General features: G+C 40.9%; 1 protein-coding gene and 1 non-coding gene across 2 annotated transcripts; both read left to right on the plus strand.

Moving 5' to 3' along the window:
• The first annotated feature begins 16,132 nt into the window (after positions 1-16,132).
• Positions 16,133-16,267, plus strand: LOC128049140 (small nucleolar RNA SNORA70). Its single transcript, XR_008199503.1, has one exon. It is a non-coding gene; the product is annotated as a small nucleolar RNA SNORA70 (small nucleolar RNA).
• Positions 16,268-16,306: 39 nt separating this feature from the next.
• LOC128048532 (60S ribosomal protein L10-like) lies at positions 16,307-16,688 on the plus strand. The gene has a single exon (XM_052640936.1). The coding sequence runs from the start codon at positions 16,326-16,328 to the stop codon at positions 16,626-16,628; it is 303 nt and encodes a 100-aa protein (XP_052496896.1). The 5' UTR covers positions 16,307-16,325; the 3' UTR covers positions 16,629-16,688.
• The last annotated feature ends 2,101 nt before the right edge of the window (positions 16,689-18,789 follow it).

An 18,789-nucleotide genomic window follows, 5' to 3' on the forward strand; every position in this document is an offset into this window, starting at 1 on the left:
CCAAAGAAAATCAATCGTGAATATTCATTGGAAGGACTGATGCTGAAGCTGAAACTCCAATACTTTTGCCGCCTGATGAGAAGAGCCAACTCAGTAGAAAAGACCGTGATGCTGAAAGATTGAAGGTAGGAGGAGAAGGGGATGACAGAGGATGATATGAGATGGTTGGATGACATCACTCACACGATGGACATGAGTTTGTGCTACAGTCCTCAGGATCGGGAAGAGTCAGACACAACTTAGCAACTGAACAACAACAACAACAATAAATGAAAGTAAACGCTACTGGACTAACCCTCTCCAATTATAACAACTGAACAATTATAAAACTAGAGAAAATATTTGAAGTGACTGTTTTTATATATTGAAAAACAGGATACACAGGCCTGAGCTTGCTGATTAAAAAAAAAAAAGGAGATGAACCACACCACCATCTCAGGTTTCTTTCTGGAGAAACTTTGATACTGAAAGAAGGGTAATACATGTTAGCTGCTCAGTACACTCTGACTGTTTGTGATCTCATGGACTGCAGCCCACCAGGCTCTTCTGTCCATGGAATTCTCCAGGCAAGAATACTGGAGTGGGTTGCCATTCCCTTCTCCAGGGATCTTCCTGACCCAGGGAATGAACTTGGCTCTCCTGCATTGCAGGCAGATTCTTTACCATCTGAGCCACCAGGAAAGACGTGGGGACCAGACAAATTATGGGGGTCTTGCTGAGCTGAGGAAACAGAGATCAAAGCTCATAGCTACTGAGGCAGCTGAAATTTGTAGGGCAGGGTACTAGAAAAAAAAAGATGTGCAAAGAAGGAGCTCCAAAGTTCTGCATAGGTGTCCCTTGAGTTTTTGGCCAAATACTAAACTGTGTGTGTGTAAGATGAGACTCCATGAGGCTAGGCCAAAAAGAACACTCAGGGAAGGAACAGCCACAGGGATGCTGTGAGCTGAACAACACCAAAGCCCACATGAGCCTAGGACATATTTGAGCTCCAGCCAGTCAGAGTAAAGAGACCATGTTGAACAACTTGGGCATTTGGTAGAAACTCCCAGAAAGGCTGTGCTCAAGAAGAGCTAAAGTGAAAGTGAAGTCACTCAGTCGTGCCCAACTCTTTGGGACCCCATGGTTAGTAGCCTGCACCAAGCTCCTCCGTCCATGGGATTTTCAAGGCAAGAGTACTGGAGTGGGTTGCCATTTCCTCCTCCAGGGAATCTTCCCAACCCAGGGATCGAACCCAGGTCTCTCACACTGTAGACAGACGTTTTACTGTCTGAGCCACCAGGGAAGTCTCAAGAACAGCTAAAGTAGCCATAAAGACAACTGTGTGGATGTCTGCTTAGTCACTCAGTCATGTCTTTAGACCTAGAGTCTTCTCCAACAGCTCTTGAGCCATGTGCCATTAAAAAATACCATGTGCCATTAAAAACTAATAATAATGTCAAACAAGAAGACAGAAATTGATATGACTGGTTGTTTAAGGAAAAGATTCTGTGTGTGGTGTGTGTGAAGGAGGGAGAGTTCCAATGAATTTGCTATGGCTCAAAACATCTTTAGAATTCCTTCCGGTAAAACTATCCATAAAAAATACCCTAAGGATAGGTTTAACTCAAGTTTTTGGATACAGTGTAGATAAGAATTTCTTTTGGCCAGTCACAAGATAAAATTCTACTCAGCATTTCTCAAATTGAGAAATACTAGTCTTGAAAATAAACCAACAAAAGAGTTCTGAGGCCAAAAAGTTCAGGAATTATTTCATCCTATTCTCCACCCTGGAGATTTACAAGCAGATTTCAACTACGTTATTGGCTCTTGCTGCTTAATTATGAAGTCCCAAACTAATTTGACTCAGACGCCTTTTTTAAAAAATGTTTATCAACATTAGAACAAAATTATTGAGGTAAATTGACATAAAACAAGAAAATTTTATTTTAAAGTAACACATGATTTTTGTGCGTAAATTTTTTAGAACATTTGAACGTATGTATTTTACATATACCTCTTTTAAAATCAGTTACTAAAATCAGTCACTGTAACAAACATTGTGAGTTATATTTTCATATACATTTTTCTCTTCTACCCTTATGAAACAGAACAAATCCCTTTTGTCCAATGTGGCAAAGTTTTCAGTTACAAGCACACATGGAATCTACATCCCTTTGTGATATTGTGACCAAGTTTTAGCAAATGAAATCTAAGCAGATGTAACTAGGTATGGCTTCTAGGCAAGCTATTTCAAACATGGAAATTCTGCCGGTGTGCCCACATAGCCTTTTGCTTCTGTCTCTGTTCCCTGCCTGGAACACAGTCATGACACTGAGGGGCAGCCAGCACCTTGCAACCATGACATGGAAAGGCACAGTCTAAGGAGAGGGAAGCAGCCCGGAGTGCTGCAGGCATTACAGGGCTGCCCTGGGCTCCAGAACTTCTTTCTGTTTCAGAAAAATAAACTTCTTTCTCATTTAAGCAATTGTCTGTCACATTTCCTTTTAATTAATCGAGTCACATTTACAAACATTTCCCATCATTTTTATCGTGCAAAGAGTTGACTGTATTTTAGACTTATTCTTATACTTTATTGTATATCACCCCAAACCCTTCTTGGCAATAGGTATATTGTATATTAATCAATAAAAATATATGTATTTAAAAGCATAATAAACACCCAAGAATCCACCCCTAGTTCTTTTGAATCTGAACAGATATTTGCACTGGATCTTTCACTTAGATCTCTGTGACTAATGTTTTGAAGACCCTTATGAGCTTGTCCTAGTGTCTTCTCCGCCCCCTCCACCCCACTAAGATTGCCCCCTCCTGAATCTGGTATTTATCATTCTCTTGTGCTTTTAAACTTTTGCTATTTACATGTTACTTTAACAAGACATGGTTTCATTTTGCATGTTTTCAAAAAAGTTACACAAACTGTGCACCATAAAAATCATCCTGCACCTTCAAAAAAAAAAAAAAATATATATGTATTTATAACCATCACAAGCTCTACACTGCAAATTTCTGTAGGTCAGCAATTAGAAATAAATATACAAGTGGTCTGTAAAAGTTTTTCTAAACTTGAATATTGATCAAAGAATACAAAACCATTAGTTTTAACTCTGTAGCAATTGCCTTCTATAAATTCTATTTGTAAATATAGTTCTATTCATAATTTAAATAATAAAAATAGATTTTGTAGTGAGTTTTATTTCATCCTTTGTAAAAAACAATAACTATCCTTAAGGATTATTATCTTCTGTTGGGATGCCATGATCTAGACACATATCTTTAATTCTACTTTGTTCTTTTGGAATGGAGAAAATAGGACTTCATCTCAGTTCCCAGCACAACTGGCCTTGAAGATGCCATGGAATGGGTAGGTCTAAAATACGCGGGGAAATGTAGGGGATATAAATTGCTGAGTATTATCATCATCTTGATGGCACTGTAATCTTTTTTTCTTCTTTAGACAGTCAGTGGCTGGGAAGGGAGATATGATTGAACTCTGTTAGTCTCTGTAAGAATGGAAGGGCAATAACCCAAGCCACTCTCGAGGTTCCATTGAAGACAGGCTGCTTTGCCATTATGACAAATTGCCCTGCAATTTTCAAAGGTAACTACGGAGACTTGAAAATTTTTACTGGAGGAAAATTGATGAGACAGAATCCAGGCTCTATCAAGAAGTTTCACCTGGTTGAAAAAGGGCCAAGAAAAGCAAGCCCACTTATGGAAACTTCCATGCATATTAGTTCTTCATAATTACAAGTGGAATTCCATGGAGTGCTGAAGGATTGTTGTCACATAAGGACTTTCTAAATAAATGGCCATAAAAAGAGGCATATCAAAGAGGAGTGATAGTTAATGTGTGGCAAGAGTTATCAGAGACAAATTACAAAGAAGGTGCCTCTCAGATTTGCATGCAAAAAGAATTTCCATTAAGTAATTAACCCCAAACAATTAATACACTTAACAAACTTCACTGAAGGCCTATCATTTGTTATCACTGAGATACACACAGAGGCTATGAAGAGCAGTTCTATGGCAAAAGTGGGTAACCACAAAAAGTTTACAACCAAATACGAAATTTAGGATATACATAGGGCAAAATAAATAATTATACATAAATTAAGTATGCTGCACCCAAGTGACACAGCCAAAGGGACAACAGGAATTCAAAGGAATCAACAGGGTGTTCTGTTTAAGGGCTTTGCAAACAGGCAGAGTGGACTTGAGTCCCTGTCCCATCTCACTTCATCTGTGCAACTTTAGGCAATTTACCTGTCTATACCTCAGTTTCCTCATCTGTAAAATAGGTTTAATAATTGTAACTATTGCAAAGTTGTTTTAAGAATTAAATATGACTGATGACTGATTTACATTGTTGTATGGCAGAAATCAACACAACAGTGCAAAGCAAATATTCTCCAATTAAACATTTTTAAAAATTCAATAGAACTCTAAAAAAAAGAATCAAATATGATAACATACATAAAATGCATGGTATGAAGTCTAGTGAGAATAAGTACACAATATATATTCCCATTACAAATATAGCCTTACCTCAGAGATATCATGGGATCAGTTCCAGAACACTATAATAAAGTGAATATCACAATAAAGCAAGTCATATGAAAGTTTTGGTTCCCCGGCATATTTAAAGTTATATTTACAATATACTGCAGTCTATTGACTGTTTATAGCACTATGTCTTGAAAAACAATGTACATACCTTAATATAAAAATACTTTATTGCTAAAAGTGCTAATCATCACTAGGGTCTTAGTGAGTCATAATATTTTTGCTAGAAGAGGGTCTTGCCTCAATGTTGATGGTTACTGACTGATCAGGGTGGTGGTTGCTGAGGGTTGGGGTGGGTTTGGCAATTTTGTGTCAAAATAAGACAACAATGAAGTTTGCTGAATCAACTGACTTTTCTTTTCACAAACTATTTCTCTGTAGCATCAGTGCTGTTTGATAAGCATTTTACCCACGGTTGAACTCCTTTCAAAATTGGAGTTAATCCTCTCAAACCCTGCCACTGTTTTATCAACTAAGTTTATGTAATATTCTAAATTTGTTGTCTTTTCAACAGTGTTCACAGTATTTTCAATAGGAGTAGATTCAATCTCAAGAAACTACTTTCTTTGCTCATCCATAAGAAGCAGCTCTCCATTCATTCAAGTTTTATCATGAAATTGCAGCAACTCAGTCACATCTTCAGACTTCACCTTTAATTCCAGTTCTCTCGCTGCTTCCACCATATCTGCAGTTACTTTCTCCACTGAAACCTTCCATGGGGATTGGGATCAGCTGCTTCCAAACTCCTGTTAAGGTTGGTATTTTGACCTCTTCTCATGAAGCATGAATGTTCTTAATGGCATCTATATAGTGACTTCTTTCCAGAAGGTTTTCAATTTGCTTTGCCCAGTCCCATCAGAGGAATCACTGTCGATGGCCTTACACAGTATATTTCTTAAATAATAAAACTTGAAAATTAAAACTATTCCTTGATCCATAGGCTGCAGAATGAATGCTGTGTTAGCAGCATGAAAATAACATGAATCTCACTGTACACCTGCATCAGAGCTCTTGGGTGACCAGGTGCATTGTCAGTAAGAAGTGATATTTTGAAAAGAAGCTTCTTTTCTGAGCCGTAGATCTCAACAGTGGGCTTAAAATATTCAGGAAACCATGTTGTAAATAGATGTGCTGTCATCCAGGCTTTGTTGTCCCATTTATAGAGCCCAGATAGAGTAGGTTTAGCATAATTCTTAAGAGCCTTAGGATTAGGGGAATGGTAAGTGAGCACCGGCTTTAACTTCAAGGCACCAGCCCCTAACACAAAAATCGGTCTGTCCTTGGATGCTTTGAAACCAGGCATTAACTTTTCCTCTCTAACTATGAAAGTCCTATATGCCATCTTCTTCCAACAGAGTTAATGTATCATCTAGTTGATGTATCGTTAATGTATTGTCTACATTTCAATTTATCGTCTACGTTGAAAATCTAGTTTAGTGTAGCCATAGCCAACTTTGTTAATTATCTTAGCTAGATTTTCTGGATAACTTGCTGCAGCTTGTATATTAGCACTTGCTGCTTTACCTGTACTTGTATATTATAGAAATGGCTTCTTTCCTTAAACTTTATGAACCCACCTCTGCTAGCTTCAAACTTTACTTCCACAGTTTCCTAACCTCTCTCAACTTCCATAGAAGGGGAGAAAGTTGAGACCTTCCTCTGGAGTAGGCTTTGGCATGAGGGAATGTTGTAGCTGGCTTGATCTTCCATGAGACCACTACAGGTTCTTCCAGATCACCAATAAGGCTGTTTCTCTTTACTATTATCTGTGTGTTCACTGGGGCAGCAGTTTTAATTTCCTTCAAGAACGTCTCCTTTGCATTCACAACTTGGCTAATGGGCACTTCTGACTACCTTTTCTCTTGTCTTGACTTCTGACATGCCTTCGCTAAGCTTCTAGCTTTTGATTTAAAGTGAGAGATATGACTTTAAATGACTCTTTTAAAGTCATTTAAAAGACTCTTTTAAGTGACTCTTCTTTTTACTTGAACCCCTAGAAGCCACTGCAGGATTATTAAGTGGTCTAGTTTCCATATCAATATGTCCCAGGGAACAGGGAGTCCTAAGAAAAGGGAGAGAGATGAAGAACAGCCAGGCAGCAGAATACATATAACATTTATCTACTAAGTTCACACCCTTACATGGGTGTGACTCCTTGCCCCCCCAAAATTATAATAGCAACACCAAAGATCCCTAGTCACAGATCACCGTAACAAATATAATAATAAAGAAAAGCTTTGAAATACTGCAAGAATTGGCAGAATGTGATACAAAGACACAGAGTGAGCAGGTGCTATAGGAAAAACGGTGCCAACAGAGTTGCTTGCCACAAAGTGCTTACAAAACTTTAATTTTTAAAAACTCAGAATCTGTAAAATGCAATAAAGTGAAGCTAAATAAAATGAGATATGCCTGACATTATTAGAGGAATGATAACTGAAGACTGGGTCTGTAACTGAAAAGGAAGTCTCTCAGATATGTTGCAAAGGGTCCAGTTTAAACAAGCAGAGGATAGTGGAGAGTGAATAGAACCAACATGAGTAAATAAAGAGAAACAGAAATGCACAGGGCACATTTTAGAATTCATAAATTTGAATGCAGCAGTTCTCAATTCTTAACAATAAATGAATATTACAATAAAGAAAAAGCAAAGGACATGAGCAGCAAATTCACAAATTAGGAAGTAATCAGGAAACAAACATATGGGGAAATGTTCAGGCTTATAAGGAATCCAAAAAATGCAAATTAATACAATGAGAGGAAGATTGACTCAAGATGGTGGATTAAGCACACAAATTTAATTACTTTCTTAACCCCAAATTCCCAAAATGACAGGAATGATATAAAGAAACTAGAACAAAGTGCCATCAGCCAACTAGAAGTGTTGTGAAGGTCTTCAGCTATAAAAAGCACAGTGCAGTGGGTGGATGGAGGAAACTCAGACGAGCATGAGAAAAAAAGACCAGAACAAGATACTAGCCGTTCTGGAGGTTACCCAAGTTCAAAGGTAATTAAAACTTGGAAGAAGTGGAATGATTAATTTGAATAATTATTGTGTAGCTACTATAATAGACATGCCCTGAAATCTCACTGACTTAATACAATAAAAGTTCGTTACCCTTATTTACATCTCACTCCATCAGCAGCAGACATGCAACTGGGCATAAAAGGAAAGGGGGCCACAGCATTTTTCCCTGGGATAAAATGTATGTGGATACCGTCACACCATTAGACTGGAGGCCAGTGGGGACCCTGTCCTGCATCTTGCCACTCAGGGATCCCTGTGCTCTGGAGCATCTTCCCTGAAATTTTCTAAGTCTGCTGCCCGGACCTGCCAGAGACAACAGTGTCGTGCACACAAGGCTCTCCAACTCTGGACCTGGTCCAGCATGGGCCTTGGTCACCAAAAGCCCCTCTGAAATTGTCCAAAGTCCCTCCAATGACCGGTAATGGCCAGAGCCGTCTGAATATTTTTCTCTCTCCTTCCCCTTTATTTCCAGAAGTCCAATTACATAGAGTTTAGGCTGCCTAATATTGTCCCACAGAATAACGCTCTAGTTAAGTTTTTCTTTAGTCTTCTCATTTCCTGCGCTTTCTTTTGGGTGGTTTCTGTTACTGCCTTAGAGTGTACTGAACATGTCTTCTCCACTGCCTCACCTGCTGTTACTCCTACCTGGTCTATTTTTTAATCTTAGATACAGTATTTTTTCCATCTTAAAAAATTCCTTTTGGAATACATATCTATATTCCCATTTCTCTCCTACACACTCATGTTTTCTTCTACCTTTTTAAACATATGGCATGTATCTATTTAGATACTGTAGTATCCTTTTCTGCTAGTTCTACCATCTCTGGAGTTTATGTATTCCTTTAAATAAGATTGGACATTTTTCTGACACACAGGTAATTTATTAGAATAAGCAGAATACTTTTAAGACCTACTTTTAAGCTTTGTTAAGTTGTATCCAGAGCAGTCATTAGTCAAGAGCTAATTTAGTTTGAGTACTAAGCTCAAATTCTTTGGTGGTTTCTATCCAACGTGTATATAATGAGGTCTTTCCACTATGGCTTGTGGGAACATGAACTGTTCCCAGCCTGTTTGAATCCCAGTAATTGTTCTTCCTATTTCATTTTTTTTAAAGATTTATTTATTTATTTGGGCTTCTCTGATAGCTCAGTTGGTAAAGAATCTGCCTGCAATGCAGGAGACCTGGGCTTGATCCCTGGGCAGGGAAGATCCCCTGGAGAAAGGAAAGGCTACCCACTCCAGTATTCGGGCCTGGAGAATTCCATGGACTGCATAGTCCACAGGGTCGCCAAGAGTCAAACACGACTGAGTGACTTTCGCTCGCTCACTCATTCATTTGTCTATTTGATTCTGGCTGGGCTGGGTCTCTTGGCTGCACGTGGACTTTCGCCGTTGTGGCGAGCAGGGTCTGCTCTCCAGCTGCACGGCCTGGGCATCTCACCACAGCGGCCTCTCCTGTTGCAGACCATGGGCTTCAACAGTTGCATTGCATGGACCCAGTAGCTGTGGTGCTCAGGTCTAGTCACCACGCAGCAGTGTAGGATCTTCCCAGAGCAGGGGCTGAACCCACATCCCCTGCACGGGCAAGTAGATTCTTAACCACTGCACCACCAGGGAAACGCTTTCCTCCTTTTGGTGGTCACTTTTTCTGGTCTTATAGGGCTCCCCCCTCACACTTAGTACTGGGCCAAACTCTCAGGAGAGTCCCCTGCGGCTCCCTCTCTCCCTCTCCTTCTCTGTCTCCCTCCTTTCTGCCCATTCTCTAGGGAACTCTGACTCACAAATTCTTGCCATGTTGGCAACAACTGCCTCCCCAAACTCCGATCTCCGTCTCCCCAGTTAACTGTGACTGCCAGGTTCCCCTTCCTGTGCTGTGGCCTAGAAAGTGCCTAGGGAGTAAGCTGCTACAGTCACGGCAGTTTTGAGTGCTTACTGTCCTTCTCTCAGGAATATCTCCCACTGCCTATGATTCCAGGTCTTAAAATGATTGTTCTGTAGGTTTTGTCCAGTTTTTCAGTTATGGTAACAAGTTAAATCTTGTCCCTTCATTTTTTTCTTGACCAGAAACCTCAAAATGTACCTTTAATTTGCATTTCTCTGATACTAAATTCTTGATCAAAGGGTACATACATTTCAAAATTTTGAGAAACACTGCTACTTTCTCTTCAAAAAAGCTGTTATAAATTTATACTCCACCAAGAGTTCTGCATTCATGCCGATATTAATGATTCTCAACCTTAAAATACTACCTATTAGTAAGTAATAGATAGTAATAAGAGTGTAGGAAATACAAATGACTTTGAACATATGAAAACATGCTCAATCTGGCACAGAATAGAGACCCAAAACACAAAATCAGGGGAATAGATAGTAATAAGAGTGTAGGAAATACAAATGACTTTGAACATATGAAAACATGCTCAATCTGGCACAGAATAGAGACCCAAAACACAAAATTAGGGGAAAAGAACTTAGTTCAATAGAGACGATGCAAAAAGAGAAAACATGAACAATCTGTTATTAATCAGATAAGATATTGTGGGCATAAAACAAAAATAGGGTGCTATTTTTTAAAAGAGATCTTCAGAGAACAGTGTAAAATGCTCTCATAAGTTAGAAATGTGATCATCAAAAGTTAAAAAAAAATACATGGGTTGAGGAAATTTCCTATGGCAGAAAGTGAAGAAGAACTAAAGAGCTTCTTAATGAAGGTGAAAGAGGAGAATGAAAAAGTTGGCTTAAAGCTCAACATTCAGAAAACGAAGATCATGGCATCTGGTCCCATCACTTCATGGGAAATAGATGGGGAAACAGTGGCTGACTTTATTTTTCTGGGCTCCAAAATCACTGCAGATGGTGACTGCAGCCATGAAATTAAAAGACGCTTACTCCTTGGCAGGAAAGTTATGACCAACCTAGACAGCATATTGAAAAGCAGAGACATTACTTTGTCAACAAAGGTCCATCTAGTCAAGGCTATGGTTTTTCCAGCAGTCATGTATGGATGTGAGAGTTGGACTATAAAGAAAGCTGAGCACCAAAGGTGCTGAGCACCAAAGCACCAAAGCTGCCTTTGATTTGAGGTTAGAGAATCTTGAGAGTCCCTTGGACTGCAAGGAGATCCAACCAGTCCATCCTAAAGGAGACCAGTCCTGAATGTTCATTGGAAGGACTGATGCTAAAACTGAAACTCCAATACTTTGGGCACCTGATGCAAAGAGCTGACTCATTGGAAAAGACGCTGATGCTGGGAAAGATTGAGGGCAAGAGGAGAAGGGGACGACAGAGGATGAGATGATTGGATGGCATCACCAACTCAATGGACATGGGCTTAGGGGAACTCCGGGAGTTGGTGATGGACAGGGAGGCCTGGTGTGCTGCGGTTCATGGGGTCGCAAGAGTTGGACTCGACTGAGTGACTGAACTGAGCACTCTCACACATAAGAAAGACAAAAATCTGGGAAACAAGAGAAAAAGATAAGAAAAATAAGAGATTAAACCAATACAATATTGTAAAGTAATTAGCCTCCAATTAAAATAAATAAATTTAAATTTAAAAAAAAAAAAGAAAAATAAGAGAATCAATCCAGGAAATCCAAGCTCCAGAAACATAGAAATAAAGAGGAGAAATTCATCCACACAATAATTCAGGAACATTCCCAAAATTGAGATGCCAGCTTGAAAAGGCCCACTGCCTGCCAGTAGCGGGTGAGTAAACTAGAATGAGGCACGTTACTGTGAACAGTTTTGTACACATTCTTTCAAAACAGTGGGGCAAAGAGGAGTTTCTCTAAGTTTTCAGAGAGGGAGAGGGAGAGAGAAGGAGGAGGACAGGAAAGGAGAAGAAATCCATATCACTCTGGACCTTTCTGGACCTTTCTGGACTGATAGAGAGAAGACACTGGAGAATTGGCTTCAAAGGACAACCAAACTATCAAACAGGTGAGACGATGGGATATAGGCATTTTCAGACATCCATGTTCTCAAAAAAAAACCACCAAAAACTCCCACTAACCCATTGTTGAGTAAAACTGACTAATTAGCTCTACCGAAATGAAGAAGTAAACCTAAAAAAGAGAAAAACATGGGGTTTGAGAAAATAGGAGATCCAAAGTAAAGAAAGAAAAAGGAATTCTCAGGAGAAAAGTGAAGGAAGATCCCAAGGTAGTTACAGATCAAGTATAGAGCAGCAACTAGAAAATCTTATTCAAAACACTGACGTGGAGAGCTACCCTTAACTAGCAAGATCCTCCTGCTTTTCTGTCATAACTGTAATCTGAGGGACTAAAGCCTCTACCCATACACACTTGGCTTATCTGAACCATGCATTGGTGATTCTGGGGACTTCCCTGGTGGCTCAGATGGCAAAGCATCTGCCTACAATGCAGGAGACCTGGGTTGGATCCCCGGGTTGGGGAGATCCTGTGGAGAAGGCAATGGCACCCCACTCCAGTACTCTTGCCTGGAAAACCCCATGGACGGAGGAGCCTGGTGGGCTACAATCCATGGGGTCGTAAAGAGTCGGACACGACTGAGCGACTTCACTGTCACTTTGATGATTCTCTTCTCTACTCTGCACCTTGACTCTTGGATCAGCTTGGAATACTCATTTCTTCCTGGAGAAACACTTTGCTTTGATCTGTTCCTGTAAGTCTGAAGCAGGCCATTGTAGCTTCAAAGTGGACAACACAAAGCATTCTCTCCCCTTCAGCGTTTTCCTACTAGATATCCAGTACCTGGCCCATCTGTACTCCTGCCAGACACCCTAACTGTAGTAAGCTCTGCTTCCTAGGATTCACTCGTGACCATGCCCCATGACTTCCCAAAAAGGGGCTCTTAAAAATGTTTAGGAAAGCTGAGACCAGGCTATAATCCAGTGACTCTGAACAAGTTATATTTTTTATGTTTCATCTAAAAGGGGCAATATTGCTTTTTCCTTACATGGCTAGGTTTGTGCTTGTATCGTTGAAGTATACACACATAAGTGATAAAGCTATAATGAGAAACACCATAGTGAACACAGAGCTAATACAGGGGTTCCTTTAGATTAAAAGCATCACCTTTTAAAAGAGGGTACAAGGATTTCTCTGGTGGTCCAGTGGTTGAGAATATGCCTGCCAGTGCAGGGCTCACGGCTTCAATCCCTGGTCCCGGAAGATCCCACATGCCTCAGGACACCTAAGCCTTGACGCCACAGCTACGAAGCCTGCACACCTAGGCCCTGAGCTCCTCAACAAGAGAAGACATGGGCATGAGAAGCCCATGCGTAGCAGCAGAGCAGCCCTTGCTCACTGCAGCCAGAGAAAGCATGGGCACAGCAACGAAGACCCAACACAGCCAAATACAAACAAAATAAATTTTAAAAAAAATTTAAAAAGAGGGTACCAACCACAGAGGGACACAGAGCCATTACCAAAGTGTTGGTAATGGTTTGATCTAGCTTGTGTATTACAACTTTTCATTTTATAATTATTCTTTAAACTATGTTTATGCATTTTATACACTCTTCTATGTATGTGATATACTTCACAATAAAAAGGAAAAATATATAGCAACATAATAATGTCCATAACCGGAAAAGTAGGTCACGGAATGGAATGCATGCTATAATTACAACTCTGTGCATTACACGACTAGGGAAAAGAATGGAAGGCAGTTATTTGCAAAGGAGAACAGTAAATTATAGTTGAAAGATTATGTGTGATTTTCTCACAAGCCTAACAGCTTTCAAGCAGCTTCAAATGCACCACCCCATTTAGTCGTCACATTCTGTAAGGCAAAGATCTATCACAATCCTTATGTTGCCAGTGGAGAAGCAGAGGTCTGCCTTATCCAAGAAAGCTCATCCATAATCACAGTCAAGGAGTAGCACACTTGGGACTCAAAACTCTACATCATATGACCTCTCTGTTCCACTCTTTCTCTTACCTTGGCCTAATGACCTCACTAAGCCTCAGCTTCTTCACTTGTCAGTTCAGTTCAGTCGCTCAGTCATGTCCAACTCTTGGGGATCCCACAGACTGCAGCACGCAAGGCTTCCCTGTTGATCACCAACTCCTGGAGCTTGCTCAGATTCATGTCCATCGATATCATCTTATTCTCTGTTGTCCCCTTCTTCTCCTGCCTTCAATCTTTCCCAGCATCAAGGTCTTTTCCAGTGAGTCATTTCTTTGCATCAGGTGGCCAAAAGTACTGGAGTTTCAGCTTCAGCATTAGTCCTTCTAATGAATATTCAGGACTGATTTCCTTTAGGATGGACTGGTTTTATCTCCTTGCTGTCCAAGGGACTCTCGGGCATCTTCTCCAGCATCATAGTTCAAAAGCATCAATTCTTCTGCACTCAGCTTTCTTTATGGTCCAACTCTCACATCCATACATGACTACTGGAAAAACCATAGCTTTGACTCGATGGACCTTTATCAGCAAAGTAATGTCTCTGCTTTTTAATATGTCTTCTAGCTTTGTCATAGTTTTTCTTCCAAAGAGCAGGCATCTTTTAATTTCATAGCTGCAGTCACCATCTGCAGTGATTTTGGAGCTCAAGAAAATAAAGTCTATCACTGTTTCCACTGTTTCCCCATTGATTTGCCATGAAGTGATGGAACCAGATGCTATGAACTTCGTTTTTTGAATGTTGAGTTTTAAGCCAGCTTTTTCACTCTCCTCTTTCACCTTCATCAAGGGGCTCTTTTGTTCCTCTTCGCTTTTCTGCCATAAGGGTGGTGTCATCTGCATATCTGAGGTTATTGATATTTCTCCTGGCAAACTTGATTCCAGTTTGGGCTTCATCCAGCCCAGCATTTCACATGATATACTCTGCATATGAGTTAAATAAGCAGGGTAACAACATACGGCCTTGACGTACTCCTTTCCCAATTTGGAACCAGTCCATTGTTCCATGTTCGGTTCTGTTTCTTCTTGACCTGCATACAGATTTCTCAGGAGGCAGGTCAGGTGGTCTGGTATTCCCATCTCTTTCAGAATTTTCCAGTTTGTTGTGATCCACACAGTCAAAGGCTTTGGCATAGTCAGTAAAGCAGAAGTAGATGTTTTTCTGGAACTCTCTTGCTTTTTCTATGATCCAACAGATGTTGGCAATTTGATCTTTGGTTCCTCTGCCTTTAGTAATAATAATGTAATAAAGTAATAATAACGATGATGGCTGCTGCTGCTAAGTGGCTCAGTCGTGTCTGACTCTGTGCAACCCCATAGACAGCAGCCCACCAGGCTCTGCTTTCCCCGGGATTTTCTAGGCAAGAGCACTGGAGTGATGATGGGGCTTTATTCAAAGAGTTGTCAGGATTAAATGAAATAAAGCATGCATAGCACTTAGCATACAACATAAAACATAGTAAGCAATCAATAACTGCTGTATATCAGTAACAGAAATGTTGATATTAAGAATTAATTAGACAGTTCAGTACTATTTAACCAGGCACTAGACATACAAGAATGACTATGAGGACATTGTCCAGGTGGAAGTGTTAATTGCTCAGTCATGTCTAACTCTTTGCAACCCAAGGAATGTAACCCACCAGGCTTCTCTGTCCATGGAATTCCCCAGGCACGAATACTGGAGTGGGTAGTCATTTCCTTATGCAGGAGATCTTCCCAACCCAGGGATCGAACCTGGGTCTCCTGCATTTCAGGTGAGTTCTTTACCATCTGAGCCACCAGTGAAGTCCATTGTCCATGAGTGACAGACAGTTAAACAAGTAACAAATTCAGGAATCTAGAATAGAAATGATGGGAATACATAGGTAGATAGACAATAGAGATCTCTCTTCCGTGAAGATATATATATATATATATATATATATATATGTTTATTTGTTTTTTTTCAAGGAACACCTGGATAGGAATTGGACCTGGTGAGGTGAAAGCAGCTGGGGAAGGAAGGCTTCCTTGAGGAACTGTTGCAGACTCTGAGATGCACAGCTGAACTGGAAGGAACCTAAGAGACCGTCTAGGCTATTCTCTCAATCCTCACTTGAGAAAAGGGAAAGTGATGACAGTTGCAGTTGAGGTAAGGGGACTGTTATACCCAGAATTTAATATTACCTCTCTAAAATGGTCTACTATGACTATTGAATCAAAGGAATAAAAGCAAAAGTTCATTGGTATTGGTAATTAGTTACAGAAAAACTTAAATATATACCTGGGAATCAGAAGATATAAAAGAATTGCTCATTTTGATAAGTGAGATATATGGTAGTTATATTTTTTTAATACCATTCTGTTAAAGATATAGAGTCCAACATCATTAGTTACTTTACAGTGGAAAGGGGATAAGTGTGAGAGTGATGATTATAAAAGGAAGTATTATAAAAAGGAAATCAACAGGCATTGAGAATAACCTTATCTCTACTTTTATGTATGTTTGGCATTTTCTATAATAAAAATATTTAAATATAAAATATCACTTGTGACCTTGAAGGAAGCCATTTCAAATAAATATTACAGGGAGAAGACAGATTTAAAAGGGTCAAAGAGTACATGGGTGATGAAATATGAAGACTTGATTCAAGAATGGTGGCCACTTTGCAGCCAATTAAGCCGACTGTGCTCTTTTCCCCATGGGGACCCAGTGTGCAATGGCTGCAAATAGCAGGCTCCTTGGTAGTGTATGCAACCTGTTGACTGTACAGGTTGCCCTAAGGGACCTTGGAGACAACTCTTCCTAGTGGGCATTCATGACTGGCCTGCTGTTTCCCAATCTAGACTCCAGACAGGTATGCGCGGTGCCTTTGGAAAGCCTCAGGGCACAGTGGCCAGGGTCCACGTTGGCCAGGTCATAATGTCCATCCGCACCAAGCTGCAGAACAAGGAACATGTGATTGAAGCCCTCCGCCGGGCCAAGTTCAAGTTCCCTGGCCGCCAGAAGATTCACATCTCTAAGAAGTGGGGATTTACCAAATTCAATGCGGATGAATTTGAGAACATGGTGGCAGAAAAGCGACTCATCCCAGATGGCTGTGGGGTCAAATACATCCCTAATCGTGGTCCCCTGGACAAATGGCGGGCCCTGCACTCATGAGCATCAGCGCTGTCCCCTCCTTAATCATGCTCACCAATAAATGCTATTTCCTGTCAAAAAAAAAAAGAATGGTGGCCATAGCACTGAGGAGTCTCGGGCTGAGAAAATGGAGACAGAGATAGAGATAAATGCATATACAGAAATAAACATGGTTTGGCCAATTATATGGTGGTGGTTTAGTTGCTAAGTCATGTCTGACTCTTGCAACCCCATGCACTGTAGCCCACCAGGCTCCTCTGTTCATGGGATTCTCCAGGCAAGAATACTGGAGTGGGTTGCCACTTCCTTCTCCAGGGGGTCTTCCCAACCCAGGGATTGAACCCAGGTCTCCTGCATTGCAGACAGATTCTTTACCAGCTGAGCTACATATCTTCTGACTTGGCCAGTTATAATGAAATCAAAACACATCTGTGGGTCCTAAAGGAAGAAGCCAGCGGAGGGGGAAAGACTAAAAAAGCGAACCAGAAGAGATACTAGGTTAAAACTTCCGATGGCTCCTAACAGGAGAACTGACTCAGCCATCAGTTAGAGCCAGAGAAGCTACCTTCACACCACCCACGTCAGATGAGCAACCTCTCCAGCTCTCCTTCCAGCCCCGGCCCACCCGTCTCAGGCAGATACAGCCATCGCCATCATGGGATGGAGCTCTTTGCTGTCAGGCCTGACACTGGAGGGTCCAGGCTACCAACAAAAAGGAGGAAAACGAGAGTGAAGACACGGATACAAAGAGCAGAGAGACAGCAATTCCAAGTGATAAATCTACCCTGAAAGGAACCTGGCATGGTGTGAATCATAGCATTCACCCTGGCCCTACTGCTCTACCACCAAGTCCAATCAGATTCCAGCGAGCAACTCACCCACACACTGAGGCCTGGAGCTGACGAAAGGCAAGAGGATTGGCCCAGGTTGAGGTTAGCCATCTAAGCGTTAATACGGGCTCATCCTAAGATGAAGGAGAGAGGCGGGACAGGCAAGAGCTGTGCCCATTTCAGAGAGGTTCCAAGATCCAGATTGAACAGCCCTGAATCTCAAGGGTCAATTCAAACTTTTTTGGTGTGAAATAGCAGCAGACTGCTTGAATGGCTACTTGCTAGAAGAAGCCATGTTATTATCTGATTCTAAATTTAATGATGCAGGAATTTTGGCTCACAACTTCTATGTAATTCAGTTTCCACAGTTACTCTAAGTTGGCCCGTGATGGGAGAAAATTATTCCAAAATAATTATCATAAGGAGAAAGAATGTCAATGAGAGGAAAAGAATTATTCCTCTCCTCTGTGCAAACCAAACATCTTCCACACCTTTCCCCCTACATCCACCTGAAAAGCTATCTGAATCCGTGGTCCTTTGAGAACCAACAATAACCCTCTATTGTTAAGGACCCAGAATTTCGCTAGAACAAATAATTTTCTTAACAATGCCAGCTGAGGAAGGGAGAACTATTTGTTGCACTGTTTAGCTGCCTTAATAGGACATCATTAAAATTCCCTCTTCCATTCACTACTTGAGATGCAAAGCTGGGGGAAATGGTCCACTAGGGGCAAGTACAGACACTCTAATTAGCGTCACTGTAACCAGGGTTTCTGCCCACCAGTATGCTAAATCATGCGAATTGCATGAATAGGGAAACGGAGCGGCAAGTATTCCAGAGCTGCTGTCTGAGCAGAATCCATATTCCGCTTCTAATTAGAGCTACAAAGATTTCCTCTATAAAACCTCACATTTCTAACTCTCCATCCATCTGTTATTGATTCTTCCTTGAAGCCACCTCACCCACAGTTCTCACAGCAACCCTCACTCCTGTGTGTTTTTTCTCCCTGGGACACAATCCATTTCCCCTCACCAGGAATTCTCACTGACAATACCCAGAGAGCAGAGTTATTCTCAGAGAACAGCTTGCCCAGTGCAGGGCTTCATTTGTCTTTCCCTGTGGGTCATTTATCACAGGGAGCTGGCCTGTTGAGGTAAATCCTAATTGAAAGCCTGTATGATCTCCTGTGTGAAAGCTGTGTGTTCTCCAGCCCTGAGCAAAGGAAATTATTTTGCACACAGATTTCTGGTCCAGAAGTGGACAAAGTCCCACCAGCTGGCAGTAACGCATGCCCTATCCCTGTTTTGGAAGGAAGATTCTTCCAATTCTTGGGGAGAAGAGGAATCATAGA

The sequence above is a fragment of the Budorcas taxicolor genome, chromosome 5, assembly GCF_023091745.1.
Source record: "Budorcas taxicolor isolate Tak-1 chromosome 5, Takin1.1, whole genome shotgun sequence".
NCBI classification, from domain to species: domain Eukaryota; kingdom Metazoa; phylum Chordata; class Mammalia; order Artiodactyla; family Bovidae; genus Budorcas; species Budorcas taxicolor.

Bases quoted from the DNA above. Each gene is read 5' to 3' on its own strand.
- LOC128048532 (XM_052640936.1), top strand. From the start codon at position 16,326: ATGCGCGGTGCCTTTGGAAAGCCTCAGGGCACAGTGGCCAGGGTCCAC.